Consider the following 12,399-nt stretch of genomic DNA (forward strand, 5'->3'; position numbering starts at 1 on the left):
TCAGCACTAACCAAACATGAACTAAATTTATCTTTATTTACAGCTAAGGCAGTTGAAGCCCAGAGAGATTAACTTGTAGAGATCACACCACCAGTGAGAAGGGGAGGAAGCTTCGAAATCAAATGTCTCCGTCTCGCTGTCCTCCCAGCTGAGACTCGCTGTGAACAGGGCTTATGGGGAAGGGGAGCCATTTGATTGGACCTCACACTCGTGAAGAACCTCAAATCTAGATAGCAAATATCCCCCCAAAATGAGGCGGAGGTGGTGAATGTATTTATCAGCTAAATGCAATTTTGGTCACTCCAATGTATCATTGCTTCATTTAAGTCAACACCCTGGGAGCCCACAGATGGAAGTGGATGGGGCCTGGCTTGACTTCTGAGAAGCCTGGGTGGTGACTCTCCTTTGCCAGTACTCTCGAGGCTCTGTCCTGCCCAGCTGCCTGAGGGGTCTTGATTTAGATCAGGGGTTCTCAGCCCGGAGCTCTTGATATTTGGGGTCTGATCATTCTTTGTGGCGAGGGCTGTCCTGTGCATTGTAGGACGTTTAGCAGCACCCCTGGTCTCTCCCCACTAGATGCCAGTAACATCCCCCATCACCCCACCACCAGTTGTGACAACCAAAAATGTCTAGACACTGCCCAATGTCCCCACGGGCAGGGGGAGAAATATACTCCTCCCTGTTGAGAAGCACAGCTTAGCTCCAGGCGAGGACCCCAATCCCATGCTTCCCAGTTCCTTGCTCCACGCCCACCCAAGGGTCTATGAGGACTTATTTACTAGTTGTCCCTTGTTTCCAGATGGGACTGAGGAACCTGCCTTCACTAAGTGGCTGCCACGTACTCTCAGTGTCCTTATCGCCCTGGAAGGGCCACCCTGCAGTGGACTTGGCATTCTGGTAGACCAGCGAGGACAGAGCCATCATGTGGTCATGTTTGGTGGTTCTCAAACTTCAGGGGGCATCAGAATCCATTGAAGGGCTTGTTAAAATTCCCCTGAGCCCACTCCCTGGAGAGTCTGGAATAGTGGGAAGCCTGAAATCTGCATCGTCAAAAGTACCCCATGGGCTTCCCTGGTGGCGCAGTGGTTGAGAGTCCGCCTGCCGATGCAGGGGACACGGGTTCGTGCCCCAGTCCGGGAAGATCCCACATGCCGCGGAGCGGCTGGGCCCGTGAGCCATGGCCACTGAGCCTGCGCATCCGGAGCCTGTGCTCCGCAACGGGAGAAGCCACGGCAGTGAGAGGCCCGCGTACCGCAAAAAAAAAAAGCACCCCACATCGGCCAGGGATACCCTTGAAGACCCTTTTTTCTTGGAGAGCTCTGAGCTAGACTCTTGTAGTGAGCAGCAAGGTCCCCTCCTGGTTAGAAATGTCACCCTCCCCCCAGCTCCTCTCTCCCGCCCCTTACCCTCCCCCCATAAGATCAGGTAGAATGCCCTCCCTCCTACCTGGTGAGTATTTTTTGTGCTTTTTGGCAAGGACTAAACTAAAGCCCTTTTCTTCCACTTGACTACCTGGATCATCATACTCAAGCCAAGAGTTGGTCTAGCATCTCTAAACCTTCCAAGGACCTTTGCCAGATCCTTCCAACTGAGGCTCCCCTGATCTCTCATGCAGGGGGCATGGGGGTCCTGGGTCTGACTCCACAGGGAGTTTGCACGTATGCTGGTCGGCCCCGCGCTGACCGCTAACCCGCCCCGAGGACCCAGGATGGGAAGCAGGTGGGCCCGGCCTGTGTGCGGGGCGCAGCCTGGAGGTGGGGACGGCCTGCTCCGGCCCAGGCAGGCGAGGAGGCCGCCAAGGAGCAGCTGGCCCTGGCAGGAAGCCCTGCCTGCATCTCTCGGCAGACACCACACTCTCCCGCAGCCCCCTTCTCGCCCTCCACACTCCAGCGGCCTTTGGCTTCCGCCTCTACCTGGTTGCGGATGATGGGAGCTGAGCTGAAGCTGGAAGACTTGGGGGCGGTGGAAGTGGGCGTGGGGTCGCTCTGCAGCTTTCCTGCTAGATTTCATCCCGCTGGAGTCGGGGGAAGTTCTTTTTTTAAAAAATTATTTTATTTTTGGCTGCGTTGGGTATTTGTTGGTGCGTGCAGGCTTTCTTTAGTTGCGGCGAGTGGGGGCTTCTCATTGTGGTGGCTTCTCTTGTTGAGGAGCATGGGCTATAGGCATGTAGGCTCAGTAGTTGTGGCTCACGGGCTCTAGAGCACAGGCTCAGTAGTTGTGGCCCACGGGCTTAGCTGCTCTGCAGCATGTGGGATCCTCCCGGACCAGGGCTCGAACCTGTGTCCCCTGCCTTGGCAGGCAGATTCTTAGCCACTGCGCTACCAGGGAAGCCCTGGGGTGGTGGTGGGGAAGTTCTTGATAAAGAGAAAGGTATGCTGTTCAGAGCAGGAATTCCATGGCAAGTGCTGTAGCTGAGAAGTGAGGCGAGGGCCTCTGAGCTCAGGAACAACCATGACTCTCATTCCTAATGTCACCAAAGCTGGGCAGGGACTTCCCCAGTGGCGCAGTGGTTAAGAATCCGCCTGCCAATGCAGGGGACACGGGTTTGAACCCTGGTCAGGGAAGATCCCACATGCCGTGGAACAACTAAACCCGAGCGCCACAACTACTGAGCCTGCGCTCTAGAGCCCGCGAGCCACAACTACTGAGCCCACGTGCCACAACTACTGAAGCCCGCGCACCTAGAGCCCGTGCTCTGCAGCAAGAGAAGCCACCGCAATGAAGAGTAGCCCCTGCTCGCTGCAACTAGAGAAAGCCCGCACACAGCAACGAAAACCCAACGCAGCCAAAATTAATAAATAAATAAATTTATTTAAAAAAAAAAAAAAAAAGCGGGGCACGATTCTCCAGCTTGTGTCTATAGGCTCCAGGCTGGGGGGTTGGGGCTGAGTTTGGATCCCAGCTCCCATGGCTGATTGGCTCGCCAGGATGTGGACCTCTTGCTAACAGCTCTTCTGATCTATTTTTTTGAGAGGCTCGAAATCGGTTTTAATGTAAAATCTCTTGATTTATCTATTTTGCCACAAATTCACTTTTTCAGTAAACTCTGCAGGCCAGATAAAACTCATGGGAGATCTACTCCTGACCTTCAACCCCCAGTATGTGACCTCTGACCTAAAGGGATGTCGCAGTTCCTCCTCCTGGAGTGGTAATCCAGAGAGGTCGAAGGCAGCAGTAAACCTTCCGGGTATGGCTGTACAGGAGGTGGACCGGTCGGGTACTTGGCCTGCAATAAGCATGGCTACCGTTGACCTTCAGGAAGAACCTGAACGGTTGTTCCGGAAGGAATCTTAGGGCTCGTCTTGTGCATGTACCATTTTTACTGATGGAGGAACTAAGTTAGGCCCAGAGAGGTCAAGGGGTTTTCCTAAAATATGTAGCTGGTGAGTGGCAAAGGGGGCGGGGTGGGGGGAGTGGCGGCGGGTGGATCTAGGAGCAAGGCCACTGAACCCAGTCCAGTGAGACTTGACGGTGATGGTGGCTGGGACAGCTATCGGCCAGTCCAGGGCCTGGCCACAGCACTGCTTGGGGAGGGGGCTTGGTGGATGAACATGGGAGGCTGAATAACAGCCTCCAAAGATATCCAGTTCTAGTCCCTGGAACCCATATGTTACCTCGCACGGACAAAGCATCTTTGCAGCTGTGCTTAAATTAAGGATCTTGAAAATAGGAAGATTATCCTGGATTATCTGGTTGGGTCCTAAAAGTTGTTACAACTATCTTTATAAGAAGGAAGCAGAGGGCTTCCCTGGTGGCGCAGTGGTTGAGAGTCCGCCTGCCGATGCAGGGGACACGGGTTCGTGCCCCGGTCTGGGAGGATCCCACATGCCGCGGAGCGGCTGGGCCTGTGGGCCATGGCCACTGGGCCTGCACGTCCGGAGCCTGTGCTCCGTGGTGGGAGAGGCCGCAGTGGTGAGAGGCCCGCGTACCGCAAGGAAAAGAAAAAAAAAAAAAAGAAGGAAGCAGAGGGAGATTTGACCACAGAAGAGGAAGGCCATGTGACCATGGAGCAAAATGGTAGGTGTGCTGCTGGCTTTGAAGATGGTGGAAGGGGCCATAAGCCAAGGGATGCAAGGGTTACAGCTCTAGAACCTGGGAAAGGCCAGGAAACATCATCTCCTCTAGAGCCTCCAGACTTAAGACCCCCAGAATGTAAGAGAATAAAGATGTGTTGTTTTAAGGCACCAGGTTTGTGGTCATTTGTTACAGTAGCCACAGGAATGAAGGCTGATACAATGAGTGGGGGGTGACAGGGACGGGGATGGGATGGGATGGCCGGTGGTGGGATGGTTGATGGCCCCTGCCCAGGTGTCTAACCTCACCGCCTACCACTCTCCTCCTATTGGCTGAACTCAAGCCCCACAGGCCTCCTCCTTTCAGTTCCTTGAACATATCAACCTCATCCCTGCCTCAGGACCTTTGCTCCTGCTGTACCCTCTGCCAGGAACACACTTCCCTAGATTTCACATGGTTCACACCTTCTGGCCTCGGTATAAATGCCTTCAGAGAAGCCTTCCCTGACCTTCCGATCTAATGTGCTACCCAACCCCAAGCCACTTCTCCTGAAGTCAATGTATTACTTCCTTCACATCATGTATCACTATCTAAAATGATTGCATGTGTCTATTTGTTTATTATTCATTTCTTGCCTATGATATGACTCTATAATGGATCATCAGTGGATCCCCAGCTCTTAGGACAGTATCTGAGGCGGAATAGTCGCTCCATAAATATCCAGCAACTGAGAGATGGAGAGAAGCCCTCTGGTTACATGCAGTTTGAGGTGGGCGGGCTTGTTTCCATAGCTCTGCCCCAGAATGAGGGTCTGGGTGCCCGCTGGGCCAGGTGGCAGGGATACAGACGGGAGGAGGGCACAGAACAAGAGCAATAACTGCTATAAATAGGACCTCGGTCCCCCGCCCAGGAAAGGATGGACTGGGGAAGCCACTCACACTCGAATGTTCAGGGTGAGAATGAAAAGTTGAACCCAGATTCAGCGTGATGACAAAGTCACCAGAGTCAATGCCTTAGTTGAAAAATGCCACCAGAGTGATTCAAAGCCATGAGGCATGTCAAGTGCAGCCTAGGAGGAGATTCTCTAATGCAGACAGTCCTGGAATCAATGCTGTCATTGGTCGGTCTGAGATCAGTGCTCCAGGGGCGCTGTCTTTAGTAGATGACAACCTCAGGGCCTCGGTTTCCCCTTCAGACTGAGAAAATATTCTGATGTCCTCAGAAATTTGATGGCTAGTGGTCAAGGGCACTGTGGCCAACAGTGCAATCTACAAAGTTAGTAGAGGTCAAGAGTATGGGTTTAGGGTCGAGTTCTGGCTTTGCCATGGGCTGGCTGTGTGACCTGGCACAAGTGACTGCACCTCTCTGAGTCTTGGTTTCCTTATCAGGAAAACGGGGTGCTATGCAGAGAAAGTGAATTACTTGATGTAAAGACCATAGCCTGGGGCCAGCCCCATCTGGAGTGCTCAGCAGAGGCTGACCAACATGATGATGATAAAACTCAGGCTTGTCATAGAAGGAGGCCACCTCCCCCGATTAAGCTGATTCTATAGGGTTGAAATTGACTTCCGTTCCTCCAGAATGGAAAATTGTCTTCCGTTTCTCCGTTCTCTTGTCTGGTTTCTCTTTAACTGTAGACGCTCACTGTAAGACGTCTAGGTAGAACCTGGATAGAACCCTGTGGCCAGTGCTGTGTTACCCTGGGCAAGCTGCTTCACCTCTCTGAGCTTTAGTTCCTTCTTATATAAACGGGGGCTAAAACTACAGGTGCTACTTAGGGAGCTGAATTCATGCAAGCTCGGAAGAGTTGACTATCGTGAAGGTACTCTTGTAAGTAACCAAGGGCCCTGTGAGTGGATGAGAAGTTATCAGGGCACAGGGCGAGGCTGACCAGCGAGTCCAGATGGATGCTGGACCGGAGACCTTGGCCTCTTTAGAACCCTCCTTCAGGGCAGCAAGCTGAGCAACCTGGATATCCTCTGACATGCAGCATTTTAAAGTGACCGCTCCCAAGCACAGAAGGTCCCCAAATCACCACCTTCCTTCCTGACCATCCCTCACCTGCTGCCACCGCCTGCCAGGGCCACCTCCCCCCTGGGATGAAGGGATGAGACTGTGTTTAAAGTAAATATCACTTCTCTCCATAGATAAGGGCCAGCACGCCACACAACAGGATTAGGGGTGCCCCGTGAGGGAAAGGGACTAGACAGAGCGGGGGAATCAGTCCACAGACAAGAGGAAAGAAGGACGGAGGAAGGAAATGAGGCCAAGAGGGCAGAAGAGTCAAGGTCGCTGCTGAGAACCAGTGACGGCCCAACCTCTGCTCGGACCCAGATGCCGCGGACACTGAGTGTGACCTGGATGTGGGGCTCTGGGCCTGGCAGGCAGCTGGCCTCATTGTCATCTAACATCTGGGATGCCAGTCTGACCCCACCCCGAAAAGCAGCCTGGAGGGAGAGGCCCCTGGGAGGACTGGGACACCGATTCGTAACGAGACACGTTTCAGCCGTGAGCAGACAGGGTGGCAACTTGTGGGAGCGCTTTTGTGGTCGTTACGGTGATGGCAAGTGCTCCTGGCATCACAGCGGGAGGGAGGTGGCATGGTGGGGGGTGGTGAGGGGCCTCCTGCAATACCAGCGACAAACCCACTCAAGGAAGAAGGATCCAGACTGCCACACAAACTTTGGACACCCACTAAGATAGAAAAGCATGCTTCAATTTCTCAGCCAAGATCTCAATTTGGGCTTCTGTATAAATTTGGCTTTAAATTACACTGAACTTTCCATGCACGCAACTGTTGGGTAAATCAAAGAAAGACAGGACATCGTTTTATCAGGAATCATTCACCATTTTGGAAAATCACATCACCAAGGTGACGCTGTAGGTGGCATTTGAGTTGCCAGCACAACACACCTGTGTCAATCTGCATTTGACGCCGTCGTGTTTGCAGCAAGTCTATCTTTAGGTGCAAACATGTGACACTCCGGTGGAGCCATGCCTGTGCACTGATATATTAAATTATAGGCTCTTTTATTATAAATGACTTTGATGCTCTATCTCCTTTGTTTTATAGTTAGGGCGTTATATCGATTTACAAAATGTAAAGTGCGGGTAGGTATTATGCTCCATGAATGAGCTTCTGGTTAGTGAAGGGGACATTTAAAAATATTTGTTAGAAAAAAGGCGGGGGAGCTTCGCATCTAGCCATTGAACTGGGGGCACACATGCTATTACACAGTATTACTCAACCTTAGAACCATTTGTCTTAGTGGGTTTCGTGGAGACATACGCTTGCCCTGGGTCACTTTCTCCCAAATCATACCTCCCCCAAAGCAGTTTTTTCGGCTACTTTTGGTCAATCACACTGCACGTGAGACTGATGTGGGCTCCCTGGATGCAGGACCCTGAATGGACGAGGGCAGCTGAGAGCTCAGATGTAACCTCCTGAGGTGGTAACATAGGTCTGGCGGGAGCAGGGCCCCGCAGCAGACCGCTGTGTCCCTCCCTCACTCTTGGGGACACAAGGCTGCTTCCCTGAGATGGTGTTTGGAGAAACCCCTTGGGGCTTGGCTACAAAGAGGGCTCCCATTAAAGTTCGTCACACTCGATGATCTCATCTCAGTCTGGTGTCCTGTCTCCGGCCTCTTGCAGCCGACAGTCCTGTCTTCGGATTGTCAGCTGGGAGAGGCGGTCACGTTGGCTCCTTGGATGGAGGGCCCAGCTCCCAGTGACAGGCGGGACTTCTCCACATCATACCTGGCGATTCAGGCCCCCGGGGCCAGGGTGGGACGGAAATAGAGCCCCCGGGGTTTCTGAGGCTCACACCTCACGCCCACCCTGTGCCCAGCTGAGAATCAGAAGCAAGTACATGGGACATTGGTACAGGGGCTCAGCTGCCCCATGCGGTGCGATGGCCCCATTCACTGCCCTGCTGCCCCTCCTGGGAGAGGTGGTGCTGAGGATGGGGCGCATGTATAGGATTAGGGGGGCAAGGCCGTGCCCAGGAGCCTCTGAGGACAGACACTTCCAATGCCTCCTGGAAAACAAGGCCAGTGATTGCTTCTGGGCCATACAGCTGCCTTAGAATTTAAGTCCACGGAGCGAGACCTTGGGGAGCCTGCTGGCTGCCCAGAAGCTATCTCAAGGCTCAGCACGTCATCTCCACTGGGTGTGTTGCTGTGGGGCCCCCTGGGAGGTGGCTGCTCTGAGGGCTGGATTCTAGCCTGGGGGACCTCCCTAGTTGAGGGAGAATCAGGCACCAGGTCCCTGCCACCAGGAGAACCCTGAGGACTGATCCTGGCCCCCAGCTCTGGAAATGGACAGCAGGGCACTGGGGGCGCCCAACTCTGCCCACACCGTGGCCTGTGTTTTGGGCCCAAGACGCGCTGTCTCTTGTGGAGACAGGACCCAAGGTGTGGGAAAGGCTCCAGGGTGTGTGCAGGGGACTCACAGGAGTGAGAAGGGGCGGCTGGGAGGGCGGGGGCTGGGCGGGCAGCAGGTGCCCTTTGTCTCCCCTCTGCCCAAGCCTTCTGACAGAGCCTCCACCTTCCTACTTGGGGTCTCGCTGGCACTGGTTCAGTTTTTGCCCTGGTATCAGATGCTGGAAAAGCCCCAGGATGCAATGGTGGCCGGGGTGGGCTCCACGGACTGAGGCGCCCACCAATGGGTAGTTTGGGGGCCACCCCACCAGGAAGGAGGACTGGATCCCATGCAGTTCCTCAAATGTGTCAGGCACACCTGACCACAGGACCTTGGCACCGGCCGCTCCCTCTGCCTGGAACACCCCTCCCCCATGAAGCTGCAAGCCTCCCCTCTCCCCCTTCCTCTGGGTCCTCCCGTGTTGCCTTCCTAGTGAGACCCACCAGCTTCCGATCTGAAAAGTCACCCTCCCCAACACTTCCTAACCCCTTCCCCGCTCTATTTATCTACTTAGCACGTATGACGAACGGTCTACGTAGTTTACATCTTCATCTTCCCCACTGTACTGTAAGCTTCCAAAGGTCAGGGGTTTTGTCAATTTCATTCACTCTCAAGGTCAGAGGACTTGTCTATTCATTGCTCTATCCCAGTGCCATAACAGTGCGGCACACAGTAGGTCCTCAACAAACATTTGTTAAACGAATACATTCAGGGGCTTGGGGAGCTGCTTTAATCCAGGCCCCCAAGGGACTTCCTGGTGACCTCTACATGCTCTTGGGACACTCAGGGGTCCTTGAGGAGGGAGCTGGGAAATCTCGGCCTGGATTTCTCGGGGGGGGGGGGGCTCAGACCTGAGCCTCCCTCTGTAAGTAAGAAGGGTCCGCCTAGTAACACCGCGGGTTGTAGGGTCATCGCTAGACCTTAGATGGGAGTGGAAGAAGGCGGAGAGAAACTTTTCTCTCTCTCCTGACTAGTTCCCGACCACCTGGTCCAGCTGCTGACTCCTCGCCAGAGAAGGAGCTAGAATCACCCACTGTGTTGCCAGCTCTCCTTCCCCAGAGACTCAGAAAATGGCAATCTGGCAAATACAGAGGGGCTGGTACCCAGCTCTTCAAGTGCTAGCCTTGGCTCCCATATAACCTGAGCAACTCCAGTGTTTGGGGGGCGTCAGGGCCAATTCTCTACTTTGCCTCCATTCCCTCCTTTTCAAAGCTTCCTTGCACTGGACCGGCCATTACCAGGAGAGAGCTAGTCTGGGCTGGGGGTTACCCAGCTCTCAGCTCTCTGTGCTTCCTCTCTCTCCCCAGAGCCTCGGCATCCACCCACGCCCAAGCCTGCTGTGTACACGTGCCTGTCATCACCGGGTGACCTCGGGAAAGGCCCCTCCTCTCTGACCCTCTGTCTTCCCACTCGTGAAATGTGGATTGCAAAAATCCCCACCTTGTGGGGTTGCTGGAAGACAGGACCTCAGCTACCAGGATTCTGAACTCTGGGTTTCACGGCAAGAGATACGTGCCAGCCATCACGCCCACTGCGTTCCTGCAACAGCAATTTTCAGGGCGAGAGGCAAGCGTGGTTGAGTGGATGTACGTGTGCAGAAGACTGAGACACTCAGGTTAGCTTCCGGGCTGTGACAGTCGCAATACCTGCTCGCGTACAACACACGTACACACACATGCACCTGTGGAGCTTACCTGTCCACCTGGATTTCTGCGTCCTTTGTCTCCGCTTTGGCAGGTCCCCCTCCATTGACCCCTTTGCCCCCACTGGTGAGAAGACTCAGCACAGGCTCTATCTCTTTGAGCAGTTTATTGCTCTCCCCAGAACTTTTCTTGGCAGGGTCCTGGCTTGGGGGCCTGGGAGCCAGGCCATTGGTGTGGGAGAGCAAGCCAGCTTCCTGCCCCTGGTCTGGTACGTGCTGCGGCCCATTGCCAGGACCCGTGGCCCCGTCCACTGCCAGGGTCTGCTCTTTGCTGGCTGACGACTGGTGGGACAGATCGACGGCTGTGGTTGGCGGACCCAAGGGCCGTGTCACCCGGATGGTCTTGGGGGTCCCGTCCCCAGTGAAAGTGGTCTCCAGGTGCGTAGTGAAGCCCTCGGGACCCCTCAGAATGAGGACCACATGGGTCTCGGAGGCAATACCTCTGAGCACCTCCAGGGCGCTGTCATAGCTCAGGTCCACCAAGGGCTGGCCATTGACGGCAAGAATGATGTCCCCGGCCTGGATGAGGCCGCTCTGCTCCGCGGCACCCCCTCGAATCAGGTCGGAGATGATCACAGGTGGCTTGCTCACCCTCTCCTTCACCAGGAACCCCAGGCCCCCCACTTTGCGCTTGAAGAGGCGGACAGAGATGACATTGGGTTGGATCTGCTTAACGCTGAACATGTGATTCTCCATGGTGTCTAGTGTCCAAGGGTCGGAAGACCTCAAAATGTGTCAAGCCGAGACGATGTCGCCGGGAGCGGCCAGGCTTCTGGCTGTGACGAGAGGAGGAGCTGGGGGCCGGCGCTGCAGGGGCCAAGGCGAGTCTGGAGAGCGAGCTGCTCTTGGTCTTGGTTTTCTCTGCCTTTGACGTCAACTCAGCGTCACTCACTCATTGTCGTTGGGCTGTCGGTGGCATGATTTCCTGTGTCTGCCTCCTTCCTTATTCTCCAAGGAAGCGATGGTTGATCAGGCAGACGTCAGGGGAAGCAGCGGGACGTGTCCCTAAGCAACAGGTCAGGCAGACCGGGGAGCAAACGTGTCTGGTGGATGTGTCTAGAGGTGACGCAGGCTAGCGGGCACTATCCTCTGGGCATCGCCATCCCGTCAGACGCAGATCCAATCTGGGGCTTCCTGAGGTCAAGAGGAGGAAAAAGGGAGGGGAAGAAAAGAATTAAAAGAGAGAGATGCATGTGGAGTGTCCAACACCGCCTTCAAAACTAACATGGGAAACGCAGCCAACTGAGAAGTCTAGCCATAAGATGCTCTGGAGTTCTGAAGCCAACCTAGAAATGAAATCCTTCTTCCTCGAGGGGCATACCTTTGCAGGTAGCTTCATATTGCCTGGTTCCAACCTCAGGATCGAAGCCCTATGAGACCGAGGGGCTCCTTGGGGGAAACCACTGACAGTCAGCCCCAGAAATCAAATGGCAAGAACCAGAAGACCTCTCTTATCTCTTTCCCGCCGCAAGAAGTCACCACTCCAACCCGTCATGCAGCCTTTGGCTCTCCGAGTTTTGCAGCGTTTTCCATCCTCAGGTCAGGAGCTCGGCCGACAGAGATCACTGGGCTCTCCATTCTGGCTGCTCTCAAAGCCCGCCCACAACAAACCCACAGGACAGGGAATGACGCCACCTTCTATGCAACCACCGATGAGGGATGTCAACTGGATTTTATGACCATTTTTGTAATGATCGACAATCCAGGTTCAAAAGGACAGACGTGGCCACATTCCATACCGTGATAAGCCAAAATTGGTCTAATAAATACCAAAGACAGGGGTCCACACCAAACTCTGAAGAGCATTTGTGTACCACAGACCGTCTGAAACCCTAACGGAGAAACATTAGGAAGCGTGGACTGTTAGATAAACACACAGCTGGTGCTCAACGAATATTTGTGGAATGAAGAAGAAAAAGCCCCAAAGACTACAGACAGTGGGCACTTGCTGCGCACGTACATTCTTAATTTTTTTTCTCCTTTGATTTTCACAGTAACCCTTCAACCGATGAGAAAACTGAAACTTGGGCAGGTTCAGTGACTTGTCCAAGGTCATGTGCAGAATGACGGTGAAGGGAGGATTTGAACTCAAATCTGCCCCACTCTTGAGCATGAGCTTTTAAGTTTATACTCTAGTTTAAAAAAGTTTATAATCTAGTGATTTTTGCAACTCCCACCAGCTCCCCCAGGCTCAGAGAAGTAAATGGGATATCAAAGGCCCATAGGGAGGCCAGCTGGAGAGGCTGTGGCCCAGGTGAGGTGTG

The 12,399-nt window shown here is 54.0% G+C and overlaps 1 protein-coding gene across 2 annotated transcripts in view; it reads right to left on the reverse strand.

Moving 5' to 3' along the window:
• NOS1 (nitric oxide synthase 1) overlaps nucleotides 1-12,399 on the reverse strand; it is a 181,195-nt gene that overhangs the window by 76,799 nt on the left and 91,997 nt on the right. For both annotated transcript variants that reach the window (XM_060170350.1, XM_060170349.1), the window contains exon 2: nucleotides 10,128-11,269. In XM_060170350.1, coding sequence (XP_060026333.1) covers nucleotides 10,128-10,831 — 704 coding nt within the window. In that variant the 5' untranslated portion in view covers nucleotides 10,832-11,269. The remainder of the gene's footprint in view (nucleotides 1-10,127; nucleotides 11,270-12,399) is intronic.

The sequence above is a fragment of the Lagenorhynchus albirostris genome, chromosome 14 (genome assembly GCF_949774975.1).
Source record: "Lagenorhynchus albirostris chromosome 14, mLagAlb1.1, whole genome shotgun sequence".
Taxonomy (NCBI): domain Eukaryota; kingdom Metazoa; phylum Chordata; class Mammalia; order Artiodactyla; family Delphinidae; genus Lagenorhynchus; species Lagenorhynchus albirostris.